Source organism: Chanodichthys erythropterus, chromosome 6, assembly GCF_024489055.1.
Source record: "Chanodichthys erythropterus isolate Z2021 chromosome 6, ASM2448905v1, whole genome shotgun sequence".
Classification (NCBI taxonomy): Eukaryota; Metazoa; Chordata; class Actinopteri; order Cypriniformes; family Xenocyprididae; genus Chanodichthys; species Chanodichthys erythropterus.
This window is the reverse complement of record NC_090226.1, coordinates 4,483,179-4,505,865: the sequence shown is the minus strand read 5'-3', so window position 1 is coordinate 4,505,865 and position 22,687 is coordinate 4,483,179. Positions and strand designations below refer to the sequence as shown.

The window sequence follows — 22,687 nt, the reverse complement described above, 5'->3', positions numbered from 1 at the left end:
CTCGGCCCCAACAACTGATCAACTAGTTTGAACCAGTTAAAGGGATAGTTCACCCAAAAATGAAAATTTGACGTTTATCTGCTCACCCCCAGCGCATCCAAGATGTAGGTGACTTTGTTTCTTCAGTAGAACACAAATGAGAATTTTTAACTCCAACCGTTGCCGTCTGTCAGTCTTATAATGCGAGTGAATGGGAACACAATCGATAAAAACGTCGAAAAAACTTGCACAGACAAATCCAAATTAAACCCTGCGGCTCCTGACGACACATTGATGTCCTAAGACACGAAACGATCGGTTTGTGAGAGAAACCGAACAGTATTTATATCATTTTTTATCTCTAATACACCACTATGTACAACTGTCAGAGTGCGATCAGACCTCACTAAGCGAGTGCTGAACGCAGTTGGACATAGTGGTGTATTAGAGGTAAAAAATTATATAAATACTGTTCGGTTTCTCGCACAAACCGATCGTTTCGTGTCTTAGGACATCAATGTGTCGTCACGAGCTGTAGGGTTTAATTTGGATTTGTCTGTGCAAGTTTTTTCGACTCTTATTGATTGTGTTCCCATTCACTCGCATTATAAGACTGACAGACGGCAACGGTTGGAGTTAAAAATCATCATTTGTGTTCTACTGAAGAAACAAAGTCACCTTCATCTTGGATGCGCTGGGGGTAAGCAGATAAACATCAAATTTTCATTTTTGGCTGAACTATCCCTTTAATGATCGTAATTGACCAGTTTAGACAATATAGTCTGTCAGTCCTAACCATGTTTATCGCAGCCAAACCAGCTACTAATTTAACTAATAAACCACCTCAATTAGCTTGAACTAGCTAATGACCATTGAAAATCTTAGTTAAGGTCGTCTACCATCCCTAACCAGGTTGACCTAAGCCAAATCAGCTTATAATTTAACTGATAAAGCACCTAAACTAATTTGAACAAGCTAATGACCACGAAGGACCAGTTTTGAACAGCTTTTATCAAGGTGATCTACCAGCCCTAACCATGTTGATCTTGACCAAACCAGCTACTAATTTAACTGATCAAGCAATTAAATTAGTTTAAACTAGCTAATGACCATAAATGACCAGTTTTGAATAGGCTTGGTCAAGGTGGTCTACCAGCCCTAATTAGGTTAACCTCTACTCCATCAGCTAGCTAGTCTAGCTGATAAACCACCTACACTAGTTTGAACCAGACTGTAAATGGTCAGTTTTTAACACACTAGACGATTTTTAAATCTTAACCGATTTTAAAATTGTGGGAGACCACAGACATAATGACAGTTTCAATGGATATTTAGCATTATATCCTCTGAAGGCACACAATAGAAGATTCGTCCAGACCACGGGTCCTCACACCTGTCGATTGTAGTAACATTTTCACAGTTAGATGAGAATATGGGTGATGATCTTTCTTAAAGGGTAAGTTCACACAAAAATGAAAATGATGTCATAAATGACTCACCCTCATGTCGTTTCAAACCCGTAAGACCTCCGTTCATCTTCTGAACACAGTTTAAGATATTTTAGATTTAGTCCGAGAGCTTTCTGTCCCTCCACTGAAAATGTAAGTACTGTATACTGTCCATGTCCAGAAAGGTAATAAAAACATCATCAAAGTAGTCCATGTGACAACAGTGGGTAAGTTAGAATTTGTTGAAGCATCGAAAATACATTTTGGTCCAAAAATAACAAAAACTACGACTTTATTCAGCATTGTATTCTCTTAAGCAGTGACGCTGCTTGTGACAGCGGTGTAGGCTTCTTCCATCGCTCTTAGTTCTTCGTCCGTGTATTTGGGTTCAAATAAATATGGCTATGCAAGTCTTCCTCTGTGTTGAAATCCTTAGACATGTTTGCGAAGGTTGTTTTGTTTACAGCGTGCGTCTCCCTCAGACTGTAAACGAAGCTCGGGCGCACCAGATAACACGTCAGCAGCGTCGCTGCGGAGTCGTGAACGCGGATTGACAACAGACCCGGAAGAGAATACAATGCTGAATAAAGTCGTAGTTTTTGTTATTTTTGGACCAAAATGTATTTTCGATGCTTCAACTAATTCTAACTGACCCACTGATGTCACATGGACTACTTTGATGATGTTTTTATTACCTTTCTGGACATGGACAGTCTACCGTACATACATTTTCAGTGGAGGGACAGAAAGCTCTCGGACTAAATCTAAAATATCTTAAACTGTGTTCCGAAGATGAACGGAGGTCTTACGGGTTTGAAACGACATGAGAGTGAGTCATTAATGACATAATTTTCATTTTTGGGTGAACTAACTCTTTAATACTCCACTTTTGTGGCATGTTTGTGGCTGCCGAGTTTCAGCTATATAGAAGCACGCAACATCCGGTAGCTCTGATTGGCTATTGCGGGTATCACGTCAGAAGCAGCCTGATCAAGAGTCAAAATATCAAACATGTTTGATATTTACAATTTGTGATTGTGCAGGCTTTGAGGCAATCTGGAGCAGTAAAATAATCGTAATGACGGTTGCGAGAAGCCTCGAATCTGGTCACACCCCTCAGATCATTGGGGGTTGCAAATCGGGCCCAAAATCGGGCTTAAAATCGGGCTCAATTGTGTGGTCAGCCTTAGTCAAGGTGGTCTTCCAGCCCTAAACATGTTGAACTTTGTCTCACCAGCTAGTAGTATAGTTTTTCAAACACTTAAAATAGTTTGAAACAGCTATAAATGGCCTCCTTCAAACAGTTTAGATCAAGGAAACTAAAACTAAACTCTGCAGGACTGTGGCACACACAGGAACTGAGCATAGTTCTAGTGATCTTCCAGCCCTTACCTGGTTAACCTTGGTCCAACTAGCTAGTTGACTAGCTGATCAATCACCTAAACTAGCTCGAACCAGCTAACATAAATAAATGAAAGGCTAAATCTGGTATTATCTGGATTTTCCAACGAGCTATAATACTGTAAATTGTATTTCTTCTCTTATCTATAAAATTATTGTCATAAAATGAATCTGCTGTCTTACTAAAGGGACCATCATATCTCTGTTTTCACAGCTCCATCTCAAGTAATGGCTGTCCGACAAGAAAATGCCAGTCAGAACAGTGTCACTCTGTTCTGGCACGAACCAGCGCAGCCCAATGGAGTTATATTAGAATATGACATCAAATATTATGAAAAGGTAATTTCTTCATCAGAGCGAATACACTCTGTGTCCTAAAGGAGTGATATTTATTCATTAACTGAGAAGGTCTTGTTATTATTATATAAATGGCTTGATGGCGAGTCCCATTTAATGAAGGGTCACATTTTATAGACTAGCCTGGAGTCAAATATCTCAATTTAACCACTAGGTTTATTGGCAGCTCAGGCTAATTGAAAGGAAATTACCAACCAATAGTGCTCTCAGACTGATTTGGAGAGATTATTTAAAGTGACATTGAAGGCAAACACAGCGAGCGCTGCCAAACACTGGAGGGAAGTTAATTGTTGCATGAGCCGGGAGCTTTGCTGCCTAATGGCGCAAAAGAGAAATCAGCTGTGACAGAGAATTAGTATACAGTGCCTAGTCAACAATGCCACTATGTAAATATGATTTACGTGCAATCCCTGTTTGCCATGCCGCTGCCCGTGTGTTGATTCCTGGGGAATGGTGCTTAACAAAGACCATGCAGTAGTTTTTGATGGATATAAGGCGCCGGCGGTCTCCCCAGGGGACAGAGGAGCATCAAAGGCGTTTTAACAAAGCGAAACCCTTCGGTGGGGACAGAGTTCACGGACGCAGTGGGGTGAAGCGGGGAATGCTAACAGATTAGTGAGCACTTCAGTTTAATCGGTCCAATCCTCTAGCCTGGGTCTCAAAATAAGATTTTGTCAGGTCCTGGTGTGAATTGTCCACTATTGTCTTTATGGATTGTATTTACATAATTGACCTTAAACAGACTATTTACTTGAATGTAATCCTTAATTGTCTGTCTGGCATTTTTCCATAGGACAATGAACAGCAAAGTTATGCTACACTGAAGTCAAAGAACACCAGCGCTAAAGTGTCAGGTCTGAAGCCCGGCACGAGCTACATTTTCCAGATTCGGGCCAGAACCTCGGCTGGCTGTGGGCGATTCAGCCAGTCAGTGGAGATACAGACCGGCAAAGCAAGTGAGTGTTAAATAATTACTAATGCTATACAGACACCAATGATACTCAAATCCTGCGGCTTGTTGAGGAGAGACGTGCCGTTATTTTTCCAAGCGTTTGGACTGGAACGGAGCCAGTGTGATGATCTCATAGCGGGTGAAATATAGAAAGGAGGCTGTGATATTAATTTATTTCATAAATATTTTCATTAATATCTGTCAGTGAGAACAAAACAGGGAAACAGCTGCAAAACCTTAAAGAGATGTATTTTTAAATAAAGCTCTTTTTAAAATAATTTAATGTTTATTTGTTTATTTTTTAGTTTAATATTTTTTATATTTTAATAATTTATGTATTCATTTAATTTTTATATGTTTCATATTTTTTTAATATATGAACATGGAATATTTAATTAAGAGGAGTGAGTTTTTATATTAGGTCATAATTTTGCTAAAATAAAGAGAAAATGAAATGAAATGGTAAATTTAATAATTTAATCTCTTCCTTCCGCCCGGACATAGTTATCAAGTTTATTTGTTAATATATATATATATATATATATATATATATATATATATATATATATATATATATATATATATATATATATATATAAATAATATAATATTTATTTATTTTTTCTACCTTAAATATACTGGGAAATATAATTTTAAATATAAATATATTTATTAAATATAAATGTTAATGTATAATACATTTTAAATATATATATATTTTTTTTTTCTTTTTTTTTTTTTTCTACCTTAAATATATTGGGAAATATAATTTTAAATATAAATATATGTCTCTCATTAATCTTAAAATGTTAAAAACTAATGGTGGGTAGAATTTACAAATGTCTCAAATCATTGTCCAAAACATGGCAACAAAATATGGTGTGTTTGAATTGCACACATTGCTGGTCAAATGTCACCTGCAGTGAAAAAACTGCTGATGATTCAGAGTGTTTAATGACGTGTTAGTGTTGATATTTAGTTTCTGTGTTTCTTTGCCAGCTCTGCTGCGAAATACCAACATGACCATTATCTGGATCTGCGTGGCTTCGGTAACGGGACTGGTGACATTTCTGGCCTTTGTCATCTGCAGAAAACGGCAAGAGGAGTACTTTGAATTGTCTGCATTCATTTCCCCTGCTTTATTCTGTTACATATGTTAAAGGGATAGTTCATATAGTTCATTCCAAACCTGTGTGACTTTCTGTCTGTGACCGAATCATTGACTGGATGAGCTGAATTTTGTAATAATTCAGACCTGTTTTGTGAACTGGAGCAAATGATTCATTGAAAAAAATTGACTCAAATGAATGATTCATTCACAAATCGAGCATCTCTCCTTCTCTAGTGAACGCAACATGGAGAATAGGAAATATCTTTGATTTTGCTATTGTACATCTTCATAAGTCATACAGGTTTAGAATGATATGAGAGTAAATGAGAAAGAATTGTCATTTTTGAGTGAATTGATTAAGAGAATATTCATGCCAGCTTCCCATCCTGAACTAATCCCACTCAACCAGCACAATGAATCATGCTGTAATTATCTTTGAAAGTGTTTCACGGCATTATATATATGTTTAGGTACATTTACACCCTGAAATACACACCTTAAGGCCCGTTCACACCAAGAACGATAACTATAAAGGTATATATAATGATATTAGAGTCCACACCAGCAGACAAAAACGTTCTGTTTATTCTGAGTGGGCTCTGCAGTTTTGTTGTCTACCGCTTTAAATGCTCAAGCTCATTACAGCAGGATGGATTCTGATTGGCTGTCAATGTTTTTGTCATTTATCAGCTGGAAAAAATAGTACTGAAAGTGATTCTGACGATATCATTTCTCTGTGCCATTATAGTTGTGCTGTGGACTCTGCTATTCTTTTATGTTTAGAATGATTTTTAAAACTTTATATTTATTGTTATCATTATAGTTATTGTCATTAATGTGAACTTGCCTGTACAATGGAAATTAAATTTGATTGATTTTGGACTAATAACACTGCTAAATATCCTTAAATCATATAGCACAACAGTGGGGTTCCAGAAATAAAAATCACATTCATTTTCTCTATACAGAATAATGCAATAATGTACAAAAGTGCTGTATCAAATATCATGAAACTCCCATTAAGCTTTGTGGATTATGTAATGTTTGCATATTTTGCTATAAAGTTTAAATGTATATTTTGTACATTCAATCTTACCTAGATTGTTTCGTGTTGTACCGCTGTTTCTGATTCGATTGCGTTCTTGAATTTTTGGGGGGCTTTTCAAAAATACTTTTTGCTTCAGTTTAATTCAACTCAGAGCTGGTTGAGTTGGATAGTGACTTGAACTCTTTATTGAAGAACTTTTGGAGAAAATGAATGTGAAAAACTGAAAAAGTGAGTGGTCTTTGTTGCTCTCTATTGCTTTTTGATGCCAATGATTTGAAGTCTCCATGTGAATTTGATGAAAATTTAACATCAATGAACGGACACTTTTTCAGTTTGCTTGATAAATATAAGGCAGCGGATTAAAACAAAGGACGTTTGTTATCAAAAAATTGTCTTTGGTAATTAAGTGTGGAGTTAATTAAGTTTTACATTCTTTATGTTTTACGTTTGAATATTATTAACATGTGGGATGTACATCACAAGGCCGTTTTAGAAAAATAAACATTTCTGTTTCTCCTTCTGGATTGCGTTACAGACGTTGTGGGTACAGCAAAGCTTTCCAAGACTCCGACGAGGAGAAAATGCACTACCAAAATGGCCATGGTATGAGACGCACACTTTTCCCCTGATGATTTCTCTTTTAATGAATTTTAGGCAGGAAACTATTGCTTTTTTGGTCCAATATCTTGCTGTAGCTGCTGCCTGGGCCCTTCAGAGATTGTGGCTGTGACTGAAAATTGCTTTCATGCTGCAATATGTGACCAAATGCTAATTCTGTTTATTCTAGTATCATTTCCAGAAGCCAGATTTTATATTGATCCCCACACATATGAGGACCCCTGCCAGGCTGTCCACGAATTTGCCAGAGAAATTGAAGCGTCCAGGATCAAAATAGAGAAAATCATCGGTTCAGGTATAGCTGTCCTTGGCGATTGTGTGAAATACACCTGGGCATCGAGATCAACATGATATCAAGAAAATAATGGGAAAAAAATCAGATGAAAAAATTATAGATTAATATTTTTATTAAAGGAAAAATAGGAAAAACATGAGCACAATTGTACACATAATTGTAGTACTTTCATGTGACTCATTGTGAAGGTCGAAAGTCTTACTTGAATCCAAATCCAACATGAGTGGACACTGTCCACTATATAATCCTTTTTTTCTGGCACACATCAGGAGAGTTTGGGGAAGTGTGTTATGGGCGGATGAAGCTGCCCGGAAAACGTGATATCCCTGTGGCTCTGAAGACTCTTAAAGCTGGCTACACTGAGAAACAGAGAAGGGATTTCCTCGGCGAGGCCAGCATCATGGCACAGTTCGATCACCCCAACGTCATCCACCTGGAGGGGGTTGTTACCCGCAGTAAGCGCTTCAAATGTCCATCAGTGTCATGCACTTATGAATGGAACATTTTTGGAACTTATTTTGTTTTCAAAATTATTCCATACCATTTATGGAGCAGAATGTTTTCCCTATATCCCATTTACATTATTTAATATAATGCAATATATATATATATACCTTCTAAAATAAAAAAATAAATACATTGGGTTGTTTTTAAAGTACATTTAAAATATTTGTAATTATATTTAAAATATATTTTAATAATCTGTCATCTTTATATATATTATTATATAAAGTTCATATATATAAAATTCAAAATTAAATTGTTACTTATAATTTTAATTTATAAATGTATTAGACTTGTATTAGACTTATTATAGATTATAAATTCATTACAATTGTTATATTAATTTTTAAGTAATCATTTTATTTGTTATGATTATAATGATTTTTTTCTCACAAACTCATGAATGAATGTGTATTTATTAATTTGTAAAGTAGTCTTGTAATATGCAGTAAGATATGACTGGCATTGTTGCAAAATAAACCCCTTAAGGTTGATAAGACCCCTCTGCCTTCACATCGGGGTAACAAACTCGGTATATTTTGCAATAATGATCAAATGAATGTACATCGGTGTAAGTTAATAATTCACGCATAGTTGAGTAAAAAGTGAAGAATACCTGCAGTTCTGTATTACTTTACCCAGACTTTTCATCATCTCTCCAATCTCCTGACATCTTTTCCTTGTTCTTTCCCCTGTTTTTCTCCATGTTTTTGCATTCTCTGCCAAGGCAAACCAGTAATGATCATCACAGAGTACATGGAGAACGGCTCCTTGGACTCTTTCCTGAGGGTGTGTAAACACGTTTCTGTTTGTTCTTGTATTTCGCTGTAGTTTTGTTTCGCCTCGCTGAACCTCCCCGTGAACCGAAGTTAAACTTCACTGATTTCTCTCCCCTGCTTTGTTTTTCTTCCGTCAAAACAGAGACATGATGGTCAGTTCACCATTATTCAGCTGGTGGGGATTCTGCGTGGCATAGCAGCTGGCATGACTTACTTGGCTGATCTGGGGTACATCCACCGGGACTTGGCTGCCAGGAATGTTCTGGTCAACAGTAATCTGGTGTGCAAGATTTCAGACTTCGGTCTGTCACGTGTGCTGGAGGACGACCCTGATGCAGCCTATACCACCAGTGTAAGTGTACGTTTCCTGCTGTGTCCATTTCCAGAAACATACTCGGCAGAATTTATGAAGACCAAAGTACTTAAAAGAGTTATCTTCAAATGTTAGTGATAGATAGATAGATAGATAGATAGATAGATAGATAGATAGATAGATAGATAGATAGATAGATAGATAGATAGATAGATAGATAGATAGATAGATAGATAGATAGATAGATAGATAGATAGATAGATAGATAGCAGCACAACTGTTTTCAACATTGATAATAATTAAAAATGTTTGTTGAGAACAGCATATTAGAATGATTCCTGAAGGATCATGTGACACTGAAGCCTGGAGTAATGATGCTGAATATTCAGCTTTGATCATATATGTTATATTTGAAAATGTATTAAAATAGAAAACGGTTATTTTAAATTGCAATAATATTTCACAATATTGCTGTTTTTACTGTACATTTGATCACATAAATGCATCCTTATTTGTATAGCGCTTTTTACAATACATATCGTTTCAAAGCAGCTTTACAGAGAATGCAGGTCAACATTACAATTTAAAGAATGCAGTTAGCTAATAATGTAATAATTTAGGCAATTAATTTACAATCACTGTTAGCAGTTTAACTGAATGTCGAAGCAATGAACTACTGGATTTTGCATATTAACAATAATTAGGATATGTAGAAATTTGAGAATGTGCATGTAAATCACTGTCTATATGGAATTTTAGGGAGGAAAGATCCCAATCCGTTGGACGGCACCGGAGGCCATTGCCTATCGGAAATTCTCGTCCTCCAGTGATGTATGGAGTTATGGAGTTGTGATGTGGGAAGTGATGTCATATGGAGAACGGCCATATTGGAACTTGACCAACAGAGATGTGGGTCTAAACTACACTTCATATTCATATTGGCTCATATGTTCAGAATAGTATGCTAGCATACTCTGCAAATAAGTATTTTGTCATATCCTATGAAGACGTCAATTTATCTTGGATCTGCAGGATTTTAGATATTTAAAATGTTTTGGTATTTCAAATAAATTCTAAAAACAATTGTCTAATAATAATAATAATAATAATTAAAAGCATGTCTCCAGTGTGATGCATGATTTACTACTACTCATTGTTTGATCAGATTTACTAAGAGTTATATAAAAATGATTAAAAATATATAATTCTTTTAATTTAATATGCATATAGAGATAATGCAACAACAATGTAGCTTATTGCTGCTTGTTAATTAATTCTCATGCCCAGATAAGAAAAAGTAACAATGAAGAATGTTGCTCATACTATTAAAAAAAAAAAAGAGTAGGTAATGTTTAGTGTACTTTGCAGTATGCAGCACCCAGTATGAATAATAGTTTAATATTTCATCCTGAACATAGCTAAATATCAGCCATAGTGGAATCATTTTGTCAATTAAACAAATCAATTTGACATATTCAGTTTGTCTGGTTTTATGGTTTAGCATATTAGAATAATTTCTGAGTGGATTTTTAATACAATGAATATTCTTTACAGAACATTGCAAAAGATCAGCCATAGTGGATTAATTTTGGCAAATAGACAAATCAGTGCAATGTCCAACATATTCAGTTTAAATGGATTTCTGCAGGTGATCAAGTTCTTTTAATCTTTGTAGTAAAGGAATCCTGAAAAAAATGGGAAACAAAATCATGAAAATATTAAGCCGCACTACTTGTTTTAACATTAAAGGCGCCCTAGAACGTTTTTTCACAAGATGTAATATAAGTCTAAGGTGTCCCCTGAATGTGTCTGTGAAGTTTCAGCTCAACATTTTTTTAACTACCTATTTTGGGGCATCATTAACTATGCACCAATTCAGGCTGCGGCCCCCATCCCCCGGCTTTAATACAGTGCATTTACAAAGTTCACACAGCTAATATAACCCTCAAATGGATCTTTACAAGATGTTCGTCAAGCATGCTGCATGCATGCGTCGGATCATGTTAGTATAGTATTTATTTGGATGTTTACATTTGATTCTGAATGAGTTTGATAGTGCTCCGTGGCTAAAGCTAACATTACACACTGTTGGAGAGATTTATAAAGAATGAAGTTGTGTTTATGAATTATACAGACTGCAAGTGTTTAATAATGAAAATAGCGACGGCTCTTGTCTCTGTGAATACAGTAAGAAACACTGGTAACTTTAACCACATTTAACAGTACATTTGCAACATGCTAACAAAACATTTAGAAAGATAATTTACAAATATCACTAAAAATATCATGTTATCATGGATCATGTCAGTTATTATTGCTCCATCTGCCATTTTTCACTATTGTTCTTGCTTGCTTACCTAGTCTGATGATTCAGCTGTGCACAGATCCAGACGTTAATACTGGCTGCCCTTGTGTAATGCCTTGAACATGAGCTGGCATATGCAAATATTGGGGGCGTACATATTAATGATCCCGACTGTTATGTAACATTCAGTGTTATGTTGAGATTCGCCTGTTTTCCGGAGGTCTTTTAAACAAATGAGATTTACATAAGAAGGAGGAAGCAATGGAGTTTGAAACTCAATGTATGTCTTTTCCATGGACTGAACTCTTGTTATTCAACTATGCCGAGGTAAAATCCATTTTTGATTCTATGGCACCTTTAATAATCAGCAGTGCTGGGAAAAGTTACTTTTAATGCATTACAATATTGTGTTACTAAAAAAGAGTAACTAATTAGGTTTTTATGGAAAGTAATGTGTTACATTACTTTTGCGTTGCTTTTCCTCATGTGGGCTGGTCTTGTTTGTTTTTATAACAACAAAAAAGTTCTATTTTTGGCAAATGTAAAGGCCGTTTCACACCCAAAGTGAAATGAATAAGTCTCAGGCTGAAGGAAATGCAAGTTCATGCCTGTACAGTAGAGGGCGCAGCTCAAGCAAACCTTTCAGCTGTGATGCCATTTTGGAATACAGAAGAATAGGATGCAGAGTAAATATCAGTAAATGCATGTTCACATTTAGTCTAGAACTAGTCTAGAATAACTATCATGCGCACCTCTGGACACCCGATTTCTCTCAAATTGGGGACATGAGAGGTGTCAGTTATTAAATTGGAAAACAAAGTAACTTGTGTTACATATTTGCATTACTTATTTGAAGTAATATGTTGATGTAAATTTAAAAGTAATGGGCTACTTTACTAGTTACTTGACAAAAGTAATCTGTTTATGTAACTCAACGTCCATTACTTGCATACTTGCAATGCTTTACCCCCAACACTGATAATAAAAAGAAATGTTTCTTGAGCATTAAATTAGCATATTAGAATGATTTCTGATCGAATGTATTTTCCATTCAGAACATGGCAAAACATCAGCCATAGTGGAATCATTTTGGCAAATAGACAAATCAATACAATATCCCACATATAAATTGAGTTTGATTGGTTTTCTGCAGGTGATCAAGTCCGTAGAGGAGGGTTACCGACTCCCAGCCCCCATGGGCTGCCCCGGTGCCCTCCACACCCTAATGCTGGACTGCTGGCAGAAAGACCGCAATGAAAGACCCAGATTCTGCCAGATCGTCACAGTCCTGGACAAGCTGATCCGGAACCCTGAGAACCTCAAGTCAATGGACACATTGTGCAGGTGAGCACCGCCAATCAATAAGCGGGGGGGGGTTTACATGACAAATGCACTTTGTCGGTGTCAGATATGATCTGTATTAAAAGTCTCACAAAGTTGACGAGAAAGTTTTGTCTGAATGGCTGGGAATACGACTGGCCGCTTTAAGACGCGAGTGTACGTTTTCCAATAAGCTCATCTCAAATAGATGTGTTCGCTGTTAAATAAAAGACCTCTGTGTTATATTGACATTGATCTGCCGTGAACCAAAAAAGAACGCTTCTGCTTTCACAATTGGACTTGTATAAATTGCTCAGCTCGGAGCGCAAGTCCTGTCAAGTTGCCGGTGCATATCCAGATGCGCAGGGAGCGTTGATGGGAAGAAATAGGGATTTCATCCATGTATTAATCTACCCAAACCGGCCAGATCTACAGCCCCCCCCCTTCTCTATCATTTTAACTCGTATTGATTTTCTGCCCTCACTCGCCGCATTTCAAAGGTACATCTCGTACGCGCCTCCTCACTCCCCCTGCTCTCATTTCAGACTAAACAGTCCTTTGATGAACAGAAGCATTCCTGATTTCACCAGCTGCAGATCGGTGGACGAGTGGTTGGACACCATTAAGATGGGCCGTTATAAGGACCACTTTGCCGCAGGAGGGTATCTGACTCTAGGACATGTGATGAGCATGAAACAACAGTGAGTTGATTGAGTTCTCACTCCGTAACACGATGGAGTGCTTGAGACTGCTAATGCAGAAATGAAGCCTTTTAGATGCATCATCTCACCATCGCAGGGTTCCAGCTGGATATGTGAATCTAAGCGCTGAGGTAGATGGAGGACAGATTAAAGGTGTCCTATGGCTTTAAGCCTTTGATTGATCGTCAACTCCTCAAGTCAGATGATCAATGACCATTAGATGCAGTTTTGTGGTGTGTCAGGACGGTACGGTCAATGCCATTCCTATTGGTCCAGTTTTAGTGGATTTGTAGACATTGAAGCAAATCAATCCCTGATTTTCAAAAAACTGGAAACTAGCTTGGTGGAGACCAGCTTTAACAATTGATTTCATGGGTTTACTTGAGACACATTCTCAAACCTCTGCTCTCAAATTGATTTGCTTCAAATGTTTGAAAGTTTAGATAACCCAAAAATTAAACTTTATCAAACCTATATGACTTCATTTCTTCTGATTTTTGCATTATATTCTTATAATATATTCTATATTAAGTCTTCTGAAGCTAATTCAAAATATTAAGTTACAGGGACATGGTGAAGGAAAAAATACGCATAATAATGCATAGTTTCTCGGCGTAACGCAAATGTTTTTGCGAGGGAATGCAAAGTTTCTCAGTGGAACGCAAATGTTTTCACGAGGGAATGCAAAGTTTCTCAGCGGAACGCAAACAATTTTGCGAGGGAATGCAAAGTTTCTCAGCGGATCGCAAACGTCTTTGCGAGTGAATGCAAAGTTTCTTGACGGAGCACAAACGTTTTCGTGAGGGAATGCAAAGTTTCTCAGCGTAACGCAAATGTTTTTGCGAGGGAACGCATAGTTTCTCAGCGTAACGCAAATGTTTTTGCGAGGGAATGCAAAGTTTCTCAGCGGAACGCAAGCGTTTTTGCGAGGGAATGCATTGTTTCTCAGCGGAACGCAAACGTTTTTGCGAGGGAATGCATTGTTTCTCAGCGGAACGCAAACGTTTTTGAGAGGGAATGCAAAGTTTCTCAGCGGAACGCAAGCGTTTTTGAGAGGGAATGCAACGTTTCTTGACGGAGCACAAATGTTTTTGTGAGGGAACGCAAAGTTTCTCAGCAGAATGCAAATGTTTTTGCGAGGAAACGCATAGTTTCTCGGCATAACGCAAACGTTTTTGCAAGGGAATGCAAAGTTTCTCAGCGTAACGCAAATGTTTTTGCGAGGGAATGCAAAGTTTCTCGACGGAACACAAACGTTTTTGCGAGGGAACGCATAGTTTCTCAGCGTAACGCAAATGTTTTTGCGAGGGAATGCAAAGTTTCTCAATGGAATGCAAAGTTTCTCTGTGGAACGCAAACGTTTTTGCGAGGGAATGCAAAGTTTCTTGACGGAGCACAAACGTTTTTGCGAGGGAACGCAAAGTTTCTCAGCGGAACGCAAATGTTTTTGCGAGGGAACGCAAAGTTTCTCGCCAGAACTCAAATGATTTTGCAAGGGAATGCAAATTTTTTTTGTAGCACTTTTATTTTACAGTCCTGTTCCCCAAGTACTTACAATGTACTTACGATAGTAACTGTAATAACTGGGTAATAACTAGGTACTAACCCTGAACCTAACCTTAACCCATGTACTTACCTTATATAACCCAGTAATTTCTTAGGTAAGTAAACTGTAAGCACATGTAAGTGCACGTACTGTAAAATAAAGTGCAACCAGTTTTTCAGCAGAACGCAAACGTTTTTGTGAGGGAATGCAAAGTTTCTCTGTGGAACGCAAAGTTTTTGCAAGGGAACGAATGCAAAGTTTCTCGGCGGAACGCAAAAGCATTGACTTATTCTTTTTCCTCCCATGTCATATTTTTTCCACCACCATGTACTTTTAAGGGCTCCATAATAAATACTATAACTGTATAAAATTAATACTAAAATAACACTGATTAGTAATTAATTGAAAGCAGTTCCAGAAGCAAGTCTTTTATGGCTATTTTGTCCATATTTCCAATTACTACTCAATGGGTCAGTCAGTGGCTCTCCCTGTTGGTCAATTTTGGACCAAATTCCCAGTTTTCAACTAAATGGCAACTACCTTTCTAGAAATAATATTATTAGAGTCCCTTTTATTGGATGTGGTCATGAAATCTTCAAGGTTTTTGTGTGAGAAAAAAAACATTTTTCCTCGACCAACTGCAGCCATGCTGGTTGCAAATCATGTTTGTTTCAGATGTTTGTAATGAATCTTTTAACATAAAAAGCCCTTAATTTCAGCTGCACAATTAGTTTTCTGATTAATTACGTTTATGGTTACAATTGCCATGATTAACTAATCTTGGAAAGGGTCAATTACAGCAATAGAAAGGTTTCTGTGTAAATGTTTGTGTAGCAGTTGAGCATTGTAGGCAATAGCAGACAAATCCGCCTTAAAGTTAATCTAAGGTCACATAAATAAGGGGTGAGTTTTAATGTTGAAGCTTGTTTTTGGATGTTTACATTTATAATACATTAGATGAATAATTGATCATAACTGCTCAGCACTTCTCATAATCTTCAATTAATCACATTTCTTTTTTCCACTTCCATCTCAGTGACATCCAGAGGTTGGGAGTCACATTAATGGGCCATCAGAAGAAGATCATGACCAGCGTCCAGGTGATGAGAGCCCAAGTACTGAACCAGAGTGTGCCGTCAGTGCACATATAATTATGGACCTCATCAGAATGCAAGTACGTACTGATCTGATCTGTGTTTGGGTCTTGTGTATGAACTTCAAACGACTGTCCCTTCCTCAACGAAAGCTGATGTGGACTATTACCGGGATAAGGATGGAGTTTTTCTTCTTCAGCGGGACATTCTGCAATTATCCCTCGTCTCTTTTACTTCCTTTTGTAAATGTTTGGACTGCCTTAAATGACACATAATTTAAATATTGTTGTACATGGATAAAGATTTTATGAGTAATAGAGTCATGAATATGTGAAAAGTGGACCTAATAATGAATATTTAAAAGGTGGAAATGAATATGCATAGTTTCGCCACACCCACCACAGCACCACAACAATGGCATGGATGAAACTACGAGTGCCTCAAGTGCTGAAACATGACACTGAATAAAAGACGAAAACAGTGCGACGTCACGGGAGAATAAGAGTTAAGCTACAAGCGTATAATTTATGATGAACCGAGACCCTCAGGAGGAAACATTTGGGCTCCTGACAAAAGCTGCGGAGTGCAAAAGAATACAGACAAACGCTGAATTAGTCTCTGCTTTGTCTCTGTGGTCGTAAAAAGGGAAAAAGGCAATTATGTATGTCATGTGTTTGATTAAACACTCTGAAACTCAACCTGCTGTTATTTATTGCGTGCAGAAGAGCGCCGGATCCCTCTGGATATGGGAGGAATAAATATGTGTAAATGTTGGTCTGCGGAAAACAGAAATACTTTCTCAAATGGAATCTCAAATCTGTCTGAAATGGAATCTCTATCTTTCTCTTACAACTGGATTCAGAGTTCAGGCCAGTTTTAAAATATTTATTCTTTCTTACTTTGAGAAAATCGAGTGCTCTCAGAGTTTGGGCTGTTTTAGATCATTCATTTTACTAAAACTAACAGATACAATTATGAGATAAAAGGGAAATTGCACATAATTGTGTGCATCTTGTAATGGTGGGACTGACTACTCTAAAGTCAACATGAAATCAAAACTGACCCTGTTTACTTTACTAGATGTTCCTGGTCTTATTATGAATGATTAATCTGTGCATGTTGTTCCAAAAGGAAAAAATGTTTCATAGTTTTCATCAAAATATTATCTGCCTCTTTTGTAAGCTGAAAGGACATTCCTCTCCAAACACTTTTCACGTTCCTATCAAGTCCCGCCATACATTAAATCCCCTTGTTGGATATCGGTTTCACAGTCAGAAGTAAAATGGGTTTTGAATGGCATTTCATGTTGACTTTACAAAAACACTGGACCTCATTTAAGTTTTGAAAACAGGGTATTATCTGTATGTTCATCCTTTTATTTATTAAATTATAATTATTCTGTTTTAATTATTAAATTACCTAATTGTGCATTTGTTTGTAAGACAAAGATTAATGGAGTTACTTTACCATGAATCATATATGTAAATATGAATAAAATAAAGTTTTTTTCGCTCTGTCTCTTTCCGATTCTTTTTGATCCATCCATCCATCCGTCCATCCATCCATCCATGGCTTGCTTGCTGAAGATACTTTAAGACCATTAAGTTTTTTTGCCCTCATTTTGACATTATCAAAATGAAGCATATTTTTACTGTCAAACTGATTTATTTTACCTTTTTTATTTTTACCTTTTAAAAATGTCTCATTATGGTAAATCAATCAATAACATTCCGTATTCCAAATTCATAACAAATATCAATTAAAATAATTTCTTTTTACATTGCAAAAATTAGATTTTTGTAAGTATACATCATGGCATTATTTTTAATTAAAATTTATTTATGGGTCATTGACGAATAAGGTTTTTAAAATGGTAAAAAATAAAAATAAAAATTGTCACCAAAAAAGTCATTCGTTTTAACCAAAATTTCGGTTCCCTTTCAGTCGGTCACGTTCGACGTACGTCAGTAGTGACCGACGAATTGGGATATCGCTTAGAGAGCCCTATCATCTTCGTGTAAACTAAAACAAGCCAATGGAATTGGCGTGCGATATTTGCATAATGCGCACCGCCCCCGACAGGTGTATATAAATAGGAAGCAGATGCAATCGCACTCTGTCTTTCGCTTCGGAGCCATTCACTGGTGTCCTGTTTTAGAAGACTCCTTTCTTCGTTTGTTTTATGCTAAAACATTGCCTCAGAAGAGGATTTACAGCGAGCTTCCAGTGCTGGTGAAAGGGCACGTTCAGCGAGGTCGCGAGTCTCCGAGGAGCTGAGCTATAAGCTCGAAAACTGCTGTTTTCACAGCAACACAAAGAGTGTGTGCGTGTGTAGCGATTTGGGCCGGTTCCTCGGTGTGTCAGGGAGTGGTGTACCTGACACATCGCGTCGCTCCCTGGGTGCTTCAGCACGAGTGAGTTGACTTCCCCTTCTAAAAGAGCTTTACAGACGAACCCTGACAGTATGTCATTTCGTCTGTGCGTTAATGGGTGCGGTCGTTCCCTGGTCCCTGCTGATGGGCACAATCGTTGCATCTCGTGTTTGGGCATTCTGCACGCTGAAGCAGCTTTTGTGGATGGTTCATGTTCCCATTGCGGGAACATGACTATCGCGATGCTGAGGTCGAGACTCTCCTTCCTGAAGTCTCAGGAAGCGGGGGTCCCCTCTCCTATGCCGCGTACGACCGTTTTTTCCGGCCCGGGAACCGGAATGACGGTACGGCGCTGTATAGGAAGGGTGACCGGAGGATTACGGTCAGGGCTTCCCGCCGAGCGGAAACGCTCCTCGGGCCCCTGCCGCCTCATCAGCACCGCAACCCATCGTGCCACCGTTGGTTTCCGCTGGGCCCTCTACGGACTGTCCAGCCGTTACCTTTGGTGTGCCGGCGGCGGATCAGATGTCGATCGCTGCATCGGAAGGTGAGCCTGAGTCCTCGGGGGAGGATTCGGACGCGCTGCCGCCCGGGACGGTAGCGTTGCCCGAGTCGGATCCCGAGCTTACGGCTGTGCTCTCCCGGGCCGCCTTGTGCGTCGGGCTTGAGTGGAACCCTCCACCCTGTCCCGGCCCATTTCGGTTGGACGATTGGTACTTGGCGGGGGGTCGCGCTGGTCAAATCCAGCGTCCCCCCCCAATGCCTTTCTTCCCGGAAGTACACGATGAGGTGACCAGGTCTTGGCAAGCTCCGCTTGGGGCTTGTACAGGGCCTGGTCCCTCGTCCGCCTTCACCTCCCTGGACGGCGGGCTAGCCAGGGGGTACGCGGAGATCCCGCCAGTCGAGCGGTCTGTTGCGACGCAGTTGTGTCCAACGGCCGCTGGCTGGCGCGGTGAGCCGCGTCTCCCGTCCCAGGCCTGTGAATTCTCAGCCGGTCTGACTGAGAAAGCTTACAGTGCCTGTGGGCAGGCTGCCTCTGCCCTGCACGCGGTGGCCCTTTTGCAGGTCTATCAGGCAAAAGCGCTGTCGCAGATGCCCCAGGAAGGTCCCGACCAACAGCTGCTTGGGGAGCTGCGCGCTGCCACTGACCTTGCCCTCCGGGCAACGAAGGTGACAGCGCGTTCTGTTGGCCAGGCGATGTCTACTCTGGTAGCCCAGCAACGCCACCTCTGGCTGACCTTGGCAGACATGAGGGAGACCGACAAACATCGGTTCCTGGATTCCCCCGTGTCTCCGGTCGGCCTTTTCGGCGACGCGGTGGAGAGCTGTGCCCAACAGTCCTCCGCTGCACAGAAGCAGGCTGAGGCTATCAGACATGTCATGCCACGGCGGTCCGCTGCTGCCTCCACCCAGCCGCCCGTGGCTCAGCCTCAGCCCGCTCGTCGCCGAGGGCGCCCGCCTGCGTCTTCCTCCGCCCCTGCTAAGTTGGCAAAGCAGCAGCCTACACCAGCCAAACAGCAGGGTGCCGGGCGTGGACGTGGTGCCCAGCCCGTCTCTGCCAGCCAGGTGGCAAGCGGTCGGGGAAAACTCGGCCCTGAGACGGGCGACCTGGAGCGGAAGGTTCCTGCCCTTTGGGAGAGTATTCCATCTGCTCTCCCAACCCCGGAGGAGGGCCGGGGGGGATTTTGTGGCGGCTGTCCATCTACCGCCGCTGGCTCTCCGGAGTCCAGCGGTACCCACTTTGCCACAAAAAGAGCAGTTTCCTCAAACTCCAGGTCACAACAAGGGGTGTCTGCCAGTGTGCCAGGCTCCGCCTCGCTGCTGTCAGCTCCCTCCCCATTCGCCAGCAGGTGGCAGTGTGATGGTGCAGACCGCGTCCCGTGCGCCGTCTCCCATGCACACTGCTGCCTCGCAGAGTCCGACCCCACTCCGGGCCGCCCTCAAGCCGTCCGAGTCGGGTCCCTCTCTGCCTTGCTGCCCCACCCCCGGTGCGTCTGTGGTGCCTTTGGTCCCGCTGGCTCAGTGTCTGGAAGCGTGGATAGCGCTCTCCAGCCTGTCCAGTTGGCTCATTCGTACTATCAGACTCGGCTATGCGATTCAGTTCGCCCGGCGTCCCCCGGTCTTCAGGGCTGTCCACTTCACTCAGGTGTCGTTGGACAGTGCTCCTGTTCTCCGGGTGGAGATTGCTGTCCTCCTGGCGAAGGGTACAATCAAGCCGGTCCCTCCAGCCGATATGAAGGCGGGGTTTTACAGCCCCTACTTCATTGTACCGTAAAAGGGCGGTGGGCTACGGCCAATCCTGGACCGTCCCCAGGATTGGTTTGCAGCAATAGACCTGAAGGACGCATACTTTCATGTCTCGATTCTGCCTCGACAAAAAGCAGACCCTTCCTAGGTCGGTCTGCGTTCGAGGGTCGGGCATGTCAGTACAAAGTCCTACCCGACATGGTTGTAGCTCCCAACCGGTTGGGTCCTCAGGTCAACTGGGACAAGAGCAAACTCGCCCCCGGGTAGAGGATCTCTTGTTTCGGTCTCGAGCTAGACTCGGTCGCACGGACTGCGCGTCTCACCGAGGTGCGCGTCCAGTCGGTGTTGAACTGCCTGAGCTCGCTCAAGTGCAGGACAGCGGCTCCACTGAAAGATTTTCAGAGGCTCCTGGGGCATATGGCATCTGCAGCCGCGGTAACGCAGCTCGGATTGCTTCATATGAGACCGCTTCAACACTGGCTCTGCGGCCGGGTCCCGAGATGGGCGTGGCAGTGCGGCACGCTCCGTGTCCCCGTGACACCGAGCTGCCGTCGCACCCTTGTCCGGTGGTTGGACCCTTCGTTCCTGTGGGCCGGAGTACCCCTCGAACGAGTGTCCAGGCACGCTGTGGTCTCCACAGATGTCTCTGCCACGGGATGGGGGGCCACGTACAACGGGCATGCAGTGACAGGTCTTTGGACGGGGCCTCAGCTGCATTGGCATACCAATTGCCTCGAGTTGCTAGCGGTTCGTCTTGCGCTGGCCCGCTTCAAGGAGCTGTTGTCAGGCAAGCACGTTCTAGTCCGCTCACTAAGCACTGCGGCCGTTGCGCATACCTACCGTCAAGGTGGTCTACGCTTCCGTCGCATGTTGCAACTCGCCCGCCATCTCTTGTTGTGGAGTCAGAAGGATCTGAGGTCCCTTCGGGCCACTCGTGTCTCAGGTGTGCTCTACCGTGCAGCCGACGAGCTGTCACGGCAGCATCTACTTGCGGGCGAGTGGCGGCTCCACCCCCAGGCGGTCCAGCTGATTTGGCAGCGGTTCGGCGAGGCCCAGGTAGTCCTGCTTGCCTCCCCGGATACTGCCCTCCGCCAGTGGTTTTATTCCCTGACCGGCGGCACGCTCGGCACGGATGCCCTGGCACACAGCTGGCCCCCGGGTCTGCGCAAACATGCGCTTCCCCCAGTGAGCCTTCTCGCACTATTCATGTGCAAGGTCAGGGAGGACGGGGAGCAGGTTCTGTTAGTGGCTCCGTACTGGCCCACTCGGACCTGATTCTCAGACCTCATTCTCCTCGTGACAGCACCTCCCTGGCCGATTCCTCTGAGGAAGGACACCCTGACTCAGAGACGGGGCACCCTGTGGCACCCGCCTCCCGATCTGTGGAACCTCCACGTGTGGTCCCTGGACGGGATGCGGAGGTTCTGAGTGATCTCCCGCAAGCGGTCGTAGACACCATCACTTCCGCTAGAGCTCCTTCTACTAGGAATCTCTACGCGCTGAAGTGGAACCTGTTCGTCGAATGGTGCGCCTCTCGCCGAGAGGACCCCCGATCATGTTCGGTCGGATCCGTGCTTTCCTTTCTGCAAGATGGGTTGGAGCGAAGGCTGTCTCCCTCCACCCTCAAGGTGTATGTTGCCGCCATTGCCGCACATCACCATGCAGTTGAGGGTAAGTCCCTGGGGAAACACGATCTGATCGTCAGATTCCTGAGGGGGGCCAGGAGACTGAATCCTCTCGCCCTTCCTCCGTACCCTCTTGGGATTTGACCCTGGTTCTCACAGCTCTCCGGGGTCATCCCTTCGAACCTTTGCAATCAGTCGACCTGAAACTAATGTCTCTTAAGACGGTTCTTCTGGTTGCATTGGCTTCCCTGAAGAGGGTAGGGGATCTGCATGCATTTTCGGTCGACGAAACGTGCCTAGAATTCGGGCCCGGTGCTTCTCACGTCATCCTGAGACCCCGGCCTGGATACGTGCCCAAGGTTCCTACCACTCCCTTCAGAGATCAGGTAGTGAACCTGCAAGCGCTGCCCTCGGAGGAGGCAGACCCAGCCCTAGCTTTGCTCTGTCCCGTCCGCGCTCTGCGCGTTTACGTGGACAGAACGCGAAGCTTTAGGACCTCAGATCAGCTCTTCATCTGTTACGGAGGCCAGCAGAAGGGAAAGGCTGTCTCCAAGCAGAGGATGGCCCACTGGATAGTGGATGCCATCGCCTTGGCGTACGAATCCCAGGGCGTGCCTTGCCCGCTCGGGTTGAGAGCCCACTCCATCAGAGGGGTGGCCTCTTCCTGGGCGC

At 41.9% G+C, this 22,687-nt stretch overlaps 1 protein-coding gene across 1 annotated transcript in view; it reads left to right on the top strand.

Moving 5' to 3' along the window:
* Positions 1-17,196, top strand: part of epha8 (eph receptor A8) — a 90,434-nt gene extending 73,238 nt beyond the window's left edge. The window contains exons 6-17 of the mRNA XM_067387787.1: positions 3,043-3,167; positions 3,979-4,141; positions 5,137-5,242; positions 6,832-6,899; positions 7,084-7,209; positions 7,479-7,664; positions 8,441-8,502; positions 8,635-8,844; positions 9,565-9,714; positions 12,264-12,454; positions 12,976-13,131; positions 15,714-17,196. Of these exons, the coding sequence (XP_067243888.1) occupies positions 3,043-3,167; positions 3,979-4,141; positions 5,137-5,242; positions 6,832-6,899; positions 7,084-7,209; positions 7,479-7,664; positions 8,441-8,502; positions 8,635-8,844; positions 9,565-9,714; positions 12,264-12,454; positions 12,976-13,131; positions 15,714-15,828 (1,658 nt within the window). The 3' untranslated portion in view covers positions 15,829-17,196. The remainder of the gene's footprint in view (positions 1-3,042; positions 3,168-3,978; positions 4,142-5,136; positions 5,243-6,831; positions 6,900-7,083; positions 7,210-7,478; positions 7,665-8,440; positions 8,503-8,634; positions 8,845-9,564; positions 9,715-12,263; positions 12,455-12,975; positions 13,132-15,713) is intronic.
* The last annotated feature ends 5,491 nt before the right edge of the window (positions 17,197-22,687 follow it).